This window comes from Octopus bimaculoides, chromosome 24 (genome assembly GCF_046866305.1).
Source record: "Octopus bimaculoides isolate indiv1 chromosome 24, ASM4686630v1, whole genome shotgun sequence".
NCBI classification, from domain to species: domain Eukaryota; kingdom Metazoa; phylum Mollusca; class Cephalopoda; order Octopoda; family Octopodidae; genus Octopus; species Octopus bimaculoides.
In genome coordinates this window covers 5,814,798-5,830,957 of record NC_142951.1, presented here as the reverse complement: position 1 = coordinate 5,830,957, position 16,160 = coordinate 5,814,798, and the positions used below count along the sequence as shown (strand labels likewise).

Sequence of the window (16,160 nt, the reverse complement as noted above, 5' to 3'; positions counted from 1 at the left end):
TTTGACGATTATGGATTTCTTAATTGATTTTTAAAAAATCTTAATTGTTGACATCCTGTTAATGTTTTTTTTTTTTTTTTTTTTTTTTTTTAATCATTAGTGTGTGTGTTTTGCTTTGCATTAGGTTTGATTGCTAAAATACATATCAATCTGTATTTGATATCATCATACTTTGAAATGACAACTTGTCTTTTAACATTAAATTTGTTTCATGATTTCTATTCGAGACTTACTGTGATTGATTTTCTTTTTTCTTTTAAATATAAATTCCGCATATTTTGTGCAGAGTTAGAACATGCGAAAAAATTCCAAAAACTTAGATGGTTCCAATTCAGTTTATTTGTTGGCACTCCGTCGGTTACGACGTCAAGGGTTCCAGTTGATTGGATCAACAGAACAGCCTGCTCATGAAATTAACGTGCAAGTGGCTGAGCACTCCACAGACACGTGTACCCTTAACGTAGTTCTCGGGGATATTCAGCGTGACACAGTGTGACAAGGCTGACCCTTTGAATTACAGGCACAACAGAAACAGGAAGTAAGAGTGAGAGAAAGTTGTGGTGGAAGAGTACAGCAGGGTTCGCCACCATTCCCTGCCAGAGCCTCGTGTAGCTTTCAGGTGTTTTCGCTCAGTAAACACTCACAACGCCCGGTCTGGGAATCGAAACCGCGATCCTATGACCGCGAGTCCGCTGCCCTAACCACTGGGCCATTGTGCCTCCACTAATTCAGTTTAATGTACCATTTCAAAGATTTCTGTAGTAATTATTCTTATTTAAATTTGCACTAGATTTAGCTGTAGTTGTCACCAAATACATTGGTCTTTCTCCCAATCTGAAGACACAAACCATTTAGAGTCAAATGTGTAGGCATTGTTTCTCCTGCTTCTGACTGATCTAGTGTATTGATTTCACTGCTGTTGCTTCTGAAGATCATAAACATTGTCATAAATAACCAACACTTTAAATCTCTGATGGTCAGTGAATGCTAGTAGTGTCTGTAGGGGGAGGAAGAGGCATGTCCGCTGGAGATCTGTGTTGTGGCTTTGAAAGCTGTTATTTTAACGTCTACTTTTCGATGCTTGCATGGGTGAGACAAAGTTAATCGCGGGAGTATGTCTTCAGCTGGATGCCTTTCCTGTTTCCATGCAAAGTAATATTTCCCCGAATAACCAAACATGTCCTTGCAGTCATCATCATCATCATCGTTTAACGTCTGCTTTCCATGCTGGCATGGGTTGGACGGTTTGACTGAGGACTGGCTGCACCAGGTTCTATTCTGATCTGGCAGAGTTTCTACAGCTGGATGACCTTCCTAATGCCAACCACTCCAAGTGTGTAGTGGGTGCTTTTACATGCCACTGGCATGAGGGCCAGTGAGGCGGTACTGGCAATGGCCACGCTTGAATGTATTTTCATGTGCCAATAAGGTGATGCTGGTAACGGTCGCGCTCAAATGGTGCTATTTACATGCCACCGGCACGGAAGCCAGACAGCTGCTCTGGCAATGATCATGCTCGGATGGTGCTGTTAGTGTTCCACTGGCGCAGGTGCCAGTCATCGATATTAGAAATGAAAGACACCGCTTGTATGAAAGTGATACTCATTTACAACTATCATGCAATGTCAACAGACATACACATGCATGCTCACACATATATATATATATATATATATATATATATATATATATATATATATATATATATATATATACGACAGGCTTCTTAGAGTTTCCCTCTATCAGAACTACTTCTAAGGTTTTGGTTGGCCTGGGGTTACAATAGTCCTTTGCCAAAGTTGTTCAGTAGAACTAAGCTTGAAACAATGTAATTGGGGAAACAAACTTCTTACCAATGCAGCCATGTCTGTTCCTTGATACCAAAGACTTTGACTCTACCTGACATGAGAACCTCCAGTATTTAAGCAGAGGTGTGATGGTCGTCTCATTTGCAGGAGTTCTCCATTATTGCAGTATGTGCTGGCCTATACTTTTCTACTCTAGGCACAAAATCTGAAATTTTGGGGGGAGGGAGGCCAGTCAATTGGATTGACCCCAGTACTCAACTGATCCTTAGGTTATCGACCCTGAAAGGACAAAAGGCAACGTCAGTCTCGGCGGAATTTGAACTCAGAACGTCGAGACAGACAAAATACTGCTAAGCATTTTACCTGGCATGCTAACGTTTCTTATTTCTTTACTAGCGACCCCAGTGTGTAACTGGTACTTATTTAATCGACCCCAAAAGGATGAAAGGCAAAGTTGACCTCGGCAGAATTTGAACTCAGAACATCAAGACAGACGAAATATCGCTCAGCATTTTGCCCCGTGTGCTAACGTTTCTGCCAGCTCGCTGCCTTGTGCTGACCTCTACTTGGGCCAAACTTGAAGTCCATCAGAGTTGATTTCTGTAAGTTTTTATCATGTGGTTGTCCCTTGTTACCATGTCACCTTGCTCAATTTAATATTGCTTTCAAATTTTGGCACAAGGCCAGCAATTCCAGGGGAAGGGGTCTTAGTCAATTATATTGACCCAGTACACAACTGGTACTTATTTTATTGATTCCAAAAGGATGAAAGGCAAAGTCAACCTCGGTAGAATTTGACTTCAGAAAGTAAAGACATGAAATACCTACAAGCATATTGCCTGGCGGGGCCAAAAATTCTGTCCGCTCACTGCCTTTCTGCTCAATTTAATATGGCTGAGTGGTTAAAGAAGTTTGCTTCACATCCCCAATGAGGCCAGATTCAGTCCTGCTGCATGACATCTTGAGCAAGTATTTTTACTACAGCCACCAGTCAATCCAGGGTTTGTAAGTGAAATCAGACAAACTATGAAACCGTGTTAAATGGATCACAACTGTAACTCCAAAGATCTTGCTTTGTGATGTTTTGTGTCATATTATTTTATTTCCTGGGAATTACATAAACGGTTCATTGGTCTGCTGTTCTCGACTCCTTAAATATTAATTCAGTAATTGGATCGGTCAATCAAATGCTAAACAGAGGAGTCCTTGTTACTTTTTGTTCCTCTTACAAACTAATTAGGGACCCTCTACAGTTTCACATCATGCTACAACTAGCAGCCAGACCTAACTGAAAGCTCAGTTTCCAGAATGAGGTGGGGCAAGGCTCGGATACAATGGATAATTATAGCCTTTTATCTTTTACTCATTTCAGTCACTGGACTGCGGTCATCCTGGGGCACTACCTCTCACTCCAGCTCCATTTTATATTATATATATATATATATATATATATATATATATATATATATACGCATACAAATATATAAAAAGATAATGCTCATTATTATATTAGGAGATTATACATACATTTTAACCTTTTACAGTATACTTACATATATACATAAATCTAAAACAACAAGATTACTAATGGAATTCCGGAATTTATGAGAAGAGAAAACCGAAAGGTCTCATGATATTCATTGAAAGATTTTATTTCAGATATTCTCATTTTAAAAATCATCTCCGGTTAATTGTCGAGAAGACATTGGTGTTGCATTGGCAGAGGTTTCTGTTCTCTGAGTGCTCGTTATTATTATTATTATCATAATTGTTTTTTTAGATTTTTGACCATTAAGTTTTCAAAGATATCTAATTTAAAACAATTGATTCTGATTTTAAAGCAGAGATAAAAAAAAAAAACCATACCAAGGCTTGCAACAAACCCAATTTCAAAATGCGAGCCCTCCAAAAGTGGGAAACACTAAAAATTTAGGGAAATACCCTAAAACTTTAATTAGTCATAAAATATGAACGATTCATACTATTGCACTGCAAGTTTCGGGATTTACTTCTGACATGGATACAAGCAGATGGTGAAAATGTGAAAAAACATATTGAGGAACTTCATGATGGACCCTAGGTGAAACTGGCTGGCAGGATGTATGCATGCGTGTAATTTTGAAACAGACTAGCTGTCTAGGCTTTACGTAATAAGTTTTGAAATTAGCTATATTATAAATATATTAGCTGGCCCCGTGCCGTCAAAAACGATGGCTAATTGTAATATTTTATAGATAAGTAAGGTACAAAACCAAATTTTTAGTTTAATAATTCTTTTATTACCAAATTTTTTGTGAAAAATCTCTCCGCAACTAACATCCTTTGACTGCTTGTCTCCTTCAAAAGAATTTTAAAGTTTTCCTTCTTTCTTATACGACTTAAGGCCACATAAAGCTCACCGTGACTAAATATGGGAGCTGGCAAGTAAATACCAACTTTTTCGAAGCTCTGTCCTTGCGATTTGATTATGGTCATGGCAAAAGCTGGTATCTCAGGCAACTTTTGCCTCCTTATATTGAAGGGTAGAGCTATTTCACTTGCACGCAGGTCAACTCATGGTATGAAAAGCTTCATTTTCTTTTTTACTGCCAGGAATGATTTTTTGCATGAATATAAAATTCATTAGGAGATAAAAAAACCAAAAATCGAATTCCATTCAGCAAGCCATTAGCAGTGTCCAAATTTCTCAGCAAAATCACAATGGAATTTTTCTTCAGTGTTTGATTGTATGGGGGCATCAGAGAATTCAAAAACCCTTCCGGATAATTCACGATATTCTCATTGCTTTCATCAACCAACAAACAAACACATCAACACTTTGATATATCTGTAAGACTCCATCTAGAAGTGATAATATCTTGGTATTCAATTCGATTGAATCTTTGATTTTTGGTGTTAAAACCATTTTTGTAGAAATTTCACAATATTGCCCTTACTACAGAAATGTCTTTTGCCAAATATGTCTCTTATCAAATTTCCAGATGAAATCATGGTTTTTGGTATTTCTGTTAGATTTTCATCTAAGCCCACATCATAGCAACTGTTCCATTTTCTATGCTTAGAAGCCATGCATTGAATTCTTCTTGTTCATTTATTCACATGTTCCCTGTTAAAGTAAAAATTGTGGCATCTGTCCACAGAGGAGAATATTTGACAGAAGATTCAATTATAGCATCTGACCCTCTCGGAATAGCTGGTGCAGTTTGCTTAAAGTCTCCGCCAAGAAGGAGAACTTTACCACCAAAAGGCTGATGACAGCTCATTATTTCTTTTAGCAGCAAATCAATGCACCTCAATGCATTTCCTGAAAGCATTGATGCTTCATCAATTATTATTAGGTCAGCTAATTTTAATTTTTCAGAGCGCTGTGATGGAATCTTCATCAGTGATGTAGAATTTTCCAAGATAGGGACTGGGAGCTTAAAGCCACTGTGTACAGCCCTTCCTTGGGGCAATAGATCAGCCACAATGTCTGTTGTAGCAAATGAGAGAACATGCTTTCCTTGACGACTCAAATGCGATATCAAGGTATTGTAGAGGTGCGTTTTTCCTGTACCACCCGGGCCATCTAAGAAGAAAAATCTGCTGGGACGGTGTTCATCATCAATAGCTGTGATAATTTGATTAAACACACGACGCTGGTTGTCTGTGAAAGAAGTAATTTGTGCTTCCACTTCAAGGTCATCCTGGATTTGTTTTACATTCTGAGAATTCATCAAAGACATATCATCAATTGGAAGATGCAACTTTTGACATGTCAAACCATACAAGGACAATGTGGTTTCAATTTCTCGTAAAGCCAGTTGTACTGAGATTGTTCTGGTGTGATTTTTAAGGAAGTCTTCAGTCAAGCTTTCTTCAAAGTTGTTGAACAGCACGTCAGGATTGACCGGATTATTGAAAATACAAATGTGTGCAAACAGCTGCCGGAGCTCATTTGGCATATTTGTCAAAGAAGCCTCTTCTAAGCACTCATCATCATTTTGAACCAACTGCCGGCACTCTGCTGCTTCTTTATAGCTGCTGCATATGACGCCATCCACCGTTTTCAGTTCTTCGAAACTTCGAGATCCTTTAACATGTAGCAACAAAAGTCTCATGTAAAATCTCTCTTGATACTTGGGGTTGACAGAACACATTTCACTTATGATTTTGTCAGCTCCACGTTGTCTGGGAGTCCACTGCGTCATTTTCTTGTTGTAGACATAATGATAAGGAATGTCCCCATATAGATATTGTCTTGCATTTTCATCCTTTTGGTTGAGCAAGAACCATGCTGTTAGAGGAGTATTGCGTTGGGCAGCTCTTTCTAGCGCTCGTCTTTCTTGTCCCTCCTCAAAATAGACGGGCTGTTCCTGCGGGAGATGAACAGGAAGGTGAATAATTGTATGGGATTTGTCATGCATTTTGAATTCAAGCAATCTCCACATTCCTTCGGGAGCACTCACATATCTCGCATCCAGAAAGTTCTTGATTTCATTGTGTTCGCTGATGCCTACAGTTATGGAATCATAGTCTTTGTATATATATTTGTACACATATTTCACGGACCCGATGAAGGTGCAAATTTCTACACTGAGGTGGCAGTTGTATTTATGACTTAAATATTTGTTATAAGGTTCAACGTATCGGTTGTCCACCACTTTCTGACCGATGTTTAATGTTGAACCTGGACGTCTTCTGTAGGATGGATAACTATCTGGGATTTTAAAGGTTTCCTGTTGAAACTGTTTGGGAAAACCTTTTGAGCAGTCGTTATTTTCCATGCATGACGCGTTAAGGTTTTGCTCACCACAAGGACCGTGAATCATAAATTTCTTAACAATTTCATAGAGTACTGATTCTGTCTCTGGGTCAGGAATTTCAGCACACACAATTTTGTCGATTCTTTCAGCTGAGTTTGGTTTATCTTCTGGATGAAATATTAATAATAAACGGGCGTGTGGTAGTCCTCTCTTTGGAAATTCTATGGTGTAACAATGTGCGACAACTCGGCCAATCACATGTCTTTTTGTTACATCAATTATCAATTCCTGCAACTTAATATTGAACACCCGAGCCACTAAATCTGGTCTACTGGAGGCTGTTTGACCTGGAAAAAGGTTGTTTTGTATCTCGGGCCAATTAGGATTGCATGTCATCGTAAGAAATATATCAGGGGGGCCAAATTTTCTCACAATTGCTAATGCATCTTGGTATTGTTCTCTCATATTTCTTGCTGATCCCGTCCATCCGATTCGAGCATCTTCAGCATTTGCTGCATTGGTTAAATGGTCAGCAAGTCCTTGATGTTGTTCCGCTTTCAGATGGTTTTGTTGTGTTCGTATGTAATTTAAATTGTAAGCTTCAACTTGCAAGTAAGAATCTACAACCCATTGTTGAAAAAGTTTTCCCCCGTGCAAAAGGGGATTGAATTCATTATCCCTTACAGCAGTTAAAGATATTTTATGTTGAAGCATTGAAATGTTTTGTCGTTGCTGGTCATCACGATTTCCAGCCATGTGTGGTTGCCATCCTGGTTCACCGTGTGGGAAAAACAATACGTACGTCATTGGATCAAGTTCTGGGCTCAAGATGTCAAGATTTATAGTTGGAACCTCAGAGTTCCTTGGATACACTTTAAAATCTCTATGAAACGGAGGTTCACCTTCTTCGTTTCTGAATACAATAGCAATTTCATTGACTGTTGGCAAATTGTATCTCCTTCTGTCGTTAATACAATCTCTGTTGAATACTAAGTTGACCCTTGGCATATCAATGTTTTCTTCTTGAGTACGCTGTTCTTCTTGTACTTCAATTTCATGAAGTGTTTGAAAACAATGAGCATACACATTATCGCTAAGAATAATATTAACCAAGTTTTCGAGCACTTCTCGGAGGCAGCCTGAATTGGTGTGATTCTGAGCTCTTATTTCTGTTGCTTGGGTGCTGTCTACAACATAAAGTTGAGCATTTTGTCTTCGTTTACCTTCATTTGGATGAATATGTGAAGCTCTGTGGTAAATTTGTCCATGCACACGGAAACAAAACGGGCCTTTTCCAGGTGGATTCTGCAGTTGAGCACCAATCGAAGCGAATGATAGTAATGAATTATATGACCGAATGTTTTCTTGGAAATTTCTATAATGTGGATGATTTTGATCAGATAACAATGAAAGTAAGTATGGTGGAAATTCTCTTCTGATAGGACGTAAAATTTTGCCTTTGTGACAACAATTATTGAAACGTCCATCTGATGGTTTCTCAGCAGAAAAATGTTTTCCTGAGCAAAACTGGCAAATGGAATCCATATTTCCACAGTTATGAATGTGGACCCTGTTTTCTGAATATGTGTAATTATCAGGTATAAAACCTGCATTATTTACACGGGCAGCTCTCATTGCATTGGCATTCTTTTGCTGTCTTTGAAGAGTCTCTTCTTCTGTTTCATTTGCAATCCTTTGCAAAATTTTTTCTCTTTGATATTTTCTCCTTGCATCAGTTTCAAAAGCAGTTTCATTCTTACGGCGCCGTGCTTCTCTAATTCTATCTTGCTTTCTGATGGCAGCAGATTTTTCAGCTGAGAGCCTTGCTCTGCAATTCCTCTGTCTTTCTCTCGCTAAGCGACGTTTCCTTTCAATTGCGCTCTCCATTATTGAAACCAACCTAAACTCATACGACTTAAAGCCACAAAAAGCAGTCCACGACTTATAGTTGATGTAAAATCTCCCTATGCATAAATTCCTTAATATAAATTAGGCACATGTATGAACGGTTAAATGTGTATTTATAATATACCTATCAACTGTGGTCGTTTTATATTCTTGATACACTCAGGCAATAATTATTTTCTCTAATGAGTTTGTATAGGTGTGTGTGGTTGTAACAATTATTTTTAACAAAACAGATAGAATATGGATGGTAAATCAAATTAACACACTTGTCAATGTTATCTCGTGGTTGTATTTTGAGATGTGACATCAATCATTGTTAATTACTGAAAGAACTCTGGGTAAAAATTTCTTAATATAAATAAAGGGACATGTATAAACTGTTAAATTAAGATGTATATTTATAATATACCTTTCAACTGCAGTCGTTTTATATTCTTGATACACTCAGGCAATAATTATTTCTCTAATGAGTTTGTATAGGTGTGTGTGGTTGTAACAATTATTTTTAACAAAACAGATAGAATATGGATGGTAAATCAAATTAACACACTTGTCAATGTTATCTCGTGGTTGTCTTTTGAGATGCGACATTGATCGTCGTTTGTCACTGAAAGGATACCGACTCATACGTAGTCACATACTTCCTATGTACACGCACACATATACCCACACAGAATTGAAGCGCTGTTTGATATTTTTCAGCGTAGAATTTCCATCATCTCACTACCAGTTTGCCATCGCCCCCTTCCTTTCTCATTCATATGTTGTGACGGAGAAAAGCACAAGAGTATTATTTATATTAGATTTTTACACCACAAGTTCTGACTTTTTTCGCGAATGTGTCAACAGCTGGAATTGCTGTAAATAGAACACAGAAAACTGTGCCGATTGCAAACGGGATGTGACTATAAACAGAGGCTGTATAAATGTGTGTGTTTGTATTCACAATATACTTTACTCTCCGTTGAGTTTTAATGTTATAGATCACAGGAAGATATGGGACGGATGCTAAAACAATTGCTGAAGATATATAGGGTACATCAAAAGTAAATTTGAAGTTTCTATTCACCGATCAACATTGCTGAAGGAAGAATTCAGCGGAAGAGATTTTAGCAGACGTCGGAACACGACAGTGTTGGCCATGATGGTGAGTAAACAACTAAAGTCAGCCTCCTAACTTTAGTTTCGAACAAGGAGTGATTGCGTTACATATCTGTTCGCGTAAAGAGAAAAAGAAAAGTTTTAAAAATGACCCGTAAATATCCATTGTAATATTTAAAAAATAAAACGGAGTAATTATTTTCAAAATGTGCAGATATTAAAATAATGTCAAAATTTCTTATCGTACATAATGTAAATTGACAGTTATAACCAGTTTCTGAGTCTTAGTTTCGAAACGAATCATTTTGATATTTTAAATGCCATTTAATAAAAATAATTATTGATCTTAACATATCATTTATTATTAATAATTTAAATAAATTAACGACTAATATAGATAAAATTGCTATATTTAATAAATGCAGTTATCTGTAATGATTAAAAGTCTTTCTATGACGATCTTTGGCGTTTACGAAATCTGTATTTATATTTTAGTTGAAACATCGATTTTGTTTAACCTCAAAAGGGCCCTGATCAGCCCCAGTGAGCCCTGATCATCCCCAGTCAGCCCTGTGATCAAAGGCCTCACAGCAATAATCATTTCGTTTCGGTTCTGCTTTGAAGGCATAGTGTACCATTCAAAGTATCATTTTAAAGAGACAATATGGTATATAAACCCAAGCAAGATTTGGTGGCTGCTTCCAGCAGATCGAATGGTTTCACGGTTCCCTGTTAGATCTGATTTTATAATCTTTGGATTATCACAGAAGATTATCCCACGCATATTATAGACATGTTACGTAATCTGCCTGTCTAACACTATCGTTTACTTGTTTCAGTGATTGAACACACAGACACACAGTGGGCTTCTTTTAGTTTCCGTCTACTAAATCTACACACAAAGCTTTGATGAGCTCGGGACTATAGCAGAAAACGCTTGTCCAATTGCCATATAGTGGGACTGAACCCAAGACCTCATGCTTGGGAAGCAAACGTTTTACCACACAGCCATGTTTTTGTTTAATCGTTAAATATGAGTTTTATTTCTTTTCAAATCAGACATTTCTAAGCGAAACATTTATTTTCTTTGCCTTCGCTTTTTCGTAACAAAATAGGCTATTCCTTCTTTGTAAAAATTTAATTAAAAAGTCTTTTTCTTTTAAAAAAATCTGTTACAAAGTAAATTCATTAACTCGTGTAAGGGACACAACTCTTTCCATCTCCACTTTGAAGAGTGGGAAAACAATGCGACCATAATGTTTTGGCTGGAAATAGCAGCTAAACCTCTCACAAATAACACTCGGCTATGTCAAATAAGTACGGACACACAACGTAGTTCTAGATATATTAGGTATGATAAAATAGGAGTACTTGTATCTGGGGCGTCTTTTGATCAGCTGAATTTAAGTAAACCCCCGAGGATTAAAAAAAAAAAACAGCTGGACATCGTCTGAAGGCCACGACTTTATCGGAAGGGCTTAGACCAGGGATACTCAAACATTTTTTTTTACCAATGGGCCCCTTTAATTACTATCTTACTCTGGGGGACCCCATAGCCATTTGAAGTTTAAAAACTAGTTTTATAGAAACTTCTTTCAAAATTCCTATTTCGTTTTTCACACATTCACTTGTGCAGGTTGAACTTTGTAAAATGTTAGAGAAAGAAACCCAGCTGTTCCTTGCAATACGTACCAATACGTACATTTAAAGCAGGGGTTCTCAACCACTTTTTATCTACGGACCCCTTTGACTGCTATTTTATTCTTTTGGATCTTCAAAGCCATTTGAAGTTTAAAAACTAGTTTTATAGACACTTCTCTCAAAATTCCTATTTTGTTTTTCACTGATTAATTTGTGTAGGTTGAACAATGTAAAACATTCGAGAAAGAAATTCAGCTGTTTACTGGGCCCCTTTGAGTGTGTATTTTAGGAGAGTTAACATGTAGAGAGCAGGCCTTATAGAGCTCCGGGCCCTCAGGCAGTGACCGATTGACCGACGGCTCAGTTCGCCCCTGCCACCAAGAAATTCTACCTCAATCTTGTGACTCTCCCGTCGTTATTGTAGCTACACATGGCATCGACAAATTCTTTTTTGAGGTGGGATACCAACAGTATCCTGTTGGATAATTATGTCGTTTTCTACATTTTTTTGTTTTCTCTTCTGTGACTTTCTCTGTTTTTGGCTTCGAATATACACGCCTACCTAACCTCTCAACTAACAAGCTGTATAATATCGGATCTTTCTGATTTGGCGGACACCACTTGTTTTCTTAACGAAACACTTTCAAACTTGGGACACTGGTAGAATCTTTTACTCTTAGTGTTGTTGAGAAAAGTTTAAGTAATATCTCTTTAACTGTCCCTTCTATCACAAACTGATAAGATAGTCACCCAACAGAAACGCTTTTGAGTCATAGCGGTCGGCTTTGATTTAGGGCTGGTCTGGGGCTAAACCAGGGGTTTTCAAACTGTGGTCCGCAGACCACAGGGGGTCCGCAAGGACAAAACAGGGGGTCCGTAGACAGCAAATACTTTTTATGGGCAATTTGATTTTATATATGTTTTTTAATCGAAATCTTTTAATTGACAATAAACCTATTTGTTAAATACTGTTAAATAAATAAATGTAAAAATATATGTTATTTTAAGCAAATATTTATGTATAAATTTCATAAGCGTTTATAAGGGTAAAGCCTGAAATATAAAGGGGCCCGCAAGTCAAAAAGTTTGAAAACCCCTGGGCTAAACGATGACAATAACAATTCACTTTCTCTCGTAACCCCTTAACCTATTGTACTGCAGAAAATCATATATATATCACATATATTTCTGTTGAGATGTATCAAGTTTACTGAGGCAACGTGACTTGCAGAAAATACTAATTCTATGCTTTGATAGATAATTAACATCATTCCTGGAATAACAATGGAATTTAATTTCGTAGTTAAAGGTTTAAGTATAACATCTTGCATGACAAACTGTTGCTTAAAATAATCGCATCCGTGATGTTTTGGCTGCGAAGCGAACCTCTGAACTATTCAACCATGCTTGGTCCTTCCCAACATCACTTGTAGTTTGCAGTTCTTTTATTCGTTTCAGCCATTCGACTGCGACCAAGCTTCGGGTACCACCTTGAAATTTTTAGTCGAATGAATTGGGAAAATGCAAACTGTAAGTATGGACGTAGCATAACCATCTTTAGCATTACGTAGTAACTTGTGAGTGACAAACAAAGGGTCTCGCTGAATAATGGTTAGACACTTTCCTTCTTTTTGACGATCTTAGAATTGTGGTTCGCCCAATACAAATCATTATGATCCTAGGTTATGTTCAACAACAAGCTTTGTTAAGAATGCAACTGGAGAACAAGAGCACCCAGTGAGGCAACACCAACGTCCTCTCAACGATTGGCCAGAGATGATTTTTAAAATGAGAATATCTGAAATAAACTCGACTGCTCTCACAAACGAGAATACTAAAAATGAATTCAACCGCTCTCAAAACTTAGGCAAAAAAACAGGAAAAAAATAATCCAGAATCCTTGTGTGGTACTGGATCGATCTCAAAATCTAATCAGTTTGTGCCAGTCATGAGGCCAAACATCCCAGAAAGTTTCATCTGAATCCATTCAGCGGTTCTTGAGATATCTTGTCCACGGACAAATAAACAAACACAACTGAAAACAATACCTCCGCCTCCACCAAGAAGCTTTTAACGACCATGATGAGAGTAAGGTGTTAATTATACACCTTATTATTATTATTAAGAAGGTGTCATCCTTTCGGGGTCGATAAAATTAGTATCAGATTCACTCTGGGGTTGATGTAATCGACTTAATCCCTCCCCCCAAATTTGCAGCCATGTGTTTTCCAGTAGAAAGGATTAATAAGGAGGTGGTGGTGGTGGTGGTGGTGGTAGTGGTGGTGGTGGTGGTGGTAGTGGTGGTGGTGGTGTCTTGGTGATGGCAGCTTTTGTGTAACCACCCAAAATAAGCTAGTTATTATTATTACAGCCTATTCTTTCTTTCTTTCCCTCTCTCTTTCTCTCTTTCTTTCTTTCTGTCTCCCTCTTCTCTATCCCCCTCCCCGCCCTCAAGCAAAATTTTACAAGTGTGACATGTTACCATTACTCACTGCACAAAACTGCTTATTATCTCTTCGTTTGTGATCTCGTTAACTACCACCCTGCCTAGAGACGATGGTATCAGGCTTAGAAGCGTTGGAAATTAGAGGTTCCATATCTGAACCAACACCTGCTTGTCTCTGCTCGAGCGTCTACACATCCACTTGGCCATCTAGCTTTGGATTTAAGGTCAGCGGTTACTGTGACCTTGGCTTGACCATTCTGGGCCAAATATGCAGAAGCTCTTTTGCCAAACCATTAAGCAATGGAGATAGAAGCACACCAATACCAGTTGTCAAGCAGTAATGGTGGACAAACAGACACAAAGACACAGACACACAGACACAGACACACACACACACACAACGGGCTTCTTTCAGTTTCCATCATTCAAATCCACTTACAAGGCTTTGGTTGGCCCTTGGCTGTAGGAGAGGACACTTGCCCAAGATGCCACACACACACATCTTTCCTCTCCTGGTTCACATCTACCTCAAAGCAATTTTTTCTGCCATGATCCATCTAATTCGATGGTTCTTCATGAATAGACTCCTGAAAGTCAGCACATTGTAGGGTTTGCTAAGGGAATGATCTGGGAACTCTCTATATTTTAATGGACTCACATCTTGCTTATATGTATAAATATATATTCATATACATACATACACACATACACGCATACGTACATACATGCATACCTACATACATACAAAGTGACTGGTGAACAAGAGAGACAGTGATGTTCTTGTAATCCCAAGTTGCAACCACATGTGTAGGCTATGTCATGTTTCTGTGGAAGGCATTACACATGTGATTAGCAGCTATCCTAAAATGTTGTCACGGTACTACCTCCCTATGTAGCATGATGTTGTTGCTAAAACAATTTACAATGCCATCCGCAAAAAAGACTGTCCTGAAATAAACTTTGAAAATCCCTCTGTTATGGAATACATTCATGAACACCAACTCAAGGAATACTGGTGGATTATTCCCATCAAAACTTGTGTCAAATGTAAACATAACAGGCCGGATATTGTTCTTTGGGACTGAGGGGCAAATGTATGTACCATCATAGAGGTCAGCTGCCCTGCAGATATAAATATCCCTTTGAAAATCAAAGAGAAAGAGGATATCTGTGGATAACTGCTTTGAAACCTCCAGCTTCTAATATCCAGACTATGAATTCATATTCATACCAATAATAATTGGAGCACTAGGTTTTGTTAGTAAATGCTTAAAGGAGAATCTGAATAAACTGGGATTTTCAGAAAGAGAAACTGACCAGCTGATTCGTATATTACAAGTGCAATCTGTGAGTGGAACAGTAAACATATGCTAGACTTTTCTCAAGTTCTAAATGTGAATTTGTCTGTGTTAACTACATCTCAAAGATGGAGCCTTGTATCTTTGTTGGAAACCACCTCCCTCCTCAGTAGAGGATTTATATAATAATTAAAAAATAGGAGACACACACACACACACACACACACACACAATCTATTCACAAGGCTTTGGTTAGCCCAAGGCTGTAGTAGAAGACACTTGCCTAAGGTTGCATGTAGTGGGACTGAACCCAGAGCCATGTAGTTGGGAAACAAATGTCTTACCATACAGCCACATACACACACATACACATACATACCCTGAAGATACCTTAGTTTCAAAGAAGACAATAGCCTCTCCAGCGTTCATGCTATGATAAAATGCACCCAGCACACTCTGCAAAATGGTTGGCACCAGAAAGGGTATCCAGCCGTAGCTTGCATCTCTCAAACCTACTCATAAGGCTTTGGTTGACTTGGGGCTACAGTAGGGAACATCTGTTCAAGGTGCCACGCAGTGGGAAGGAACCTGATACGCACTTATATATTTGTGTACATATATGCATGCACGTGCGTGTGTGTGTATATATATGTGTGCATACATGCATAACATACATACACACACACGCACACACACACACAAACACACACAAACACACACATATATATATATATACATGCACACACATATACATGCATATTTATGTTTGTATATATATATGTTTGTACATACATATGTTCTGTGTGTGTTTATGTATGTATAATACACACACACACAATGAATATGTGTGTTTGGATATAAATTTCATACATACATACACACACACATATATATATTTGTATATAGATAGAGATAGATAGATAGATAGATAGATAGATAGATAGATAGATAGATAAGTAGATAGATAGATAGATAGATAGATAGACAGACAGATAGATAAGTAGATAGATAGTCAGGCACACACACAGACAGATAGATAAGTAGAGAGATAGATAGATAGAGTGAGAGAGCAGAAAAATTAGTGGATGTTAAGACAGTCGAATAGTTATATGTTAAGGAGAGATAAGCAGAGTCACTCAGAAAAAAACGGGTCTAATGCAATATTCTCCAGAGAGAGAGAGAGAGAGAGAAGGGTAGGGAGAGAAAGGAAGAG

The 16,160-nt window shown here is 37.9% G+C and overlaps 2 protein-coding genes across 2 annotated transcripts in view; one reads left to right on the top strand and one right to left on the bottom strand.

The window, feature by feature from the left end:
- Window positions 1-4,903: 4,903 nt before the first annotated feature.
- On the bottom strand, window positions 4,904-8,440 carry LOC106879254 (uncharacterized). Its single transcript, XM_014928751.1, has one exon. It carries the CDS (start codon window positions 8,438-8,440, stop codon window positions 4,904-4,906), a length of 3,537 nt encoding a protein of 1,178 aa, XP_014784237.1.
- Window positions 8,441-16,138: 7,698 nt separating this feature from the next.
- LOC106879258 (uncharacterized) overlaps window positions 16,139-16,160 on the top strand; it is a 33,161-nt gene continuing 33,139 nt past the window's right edge. The window contains exon 1 of the mRNA XM_089341547.1: window positions 16,139-16,160. This exon is cut by the window's right edge and continues 1,095 nt beyond it. The gene's annotated coding sequence lies outside the window, so the exon portion shown is untranslated.

Coding starts and splice junctions, on each gene's coding strand:
- LOC106879254 (XM_014928751.1), bottom strand. CDS start 8,440: ATGGAGAGCGCAATTGAAAGGAAACGTCGCTTAGCGAGAGAAAGACAG.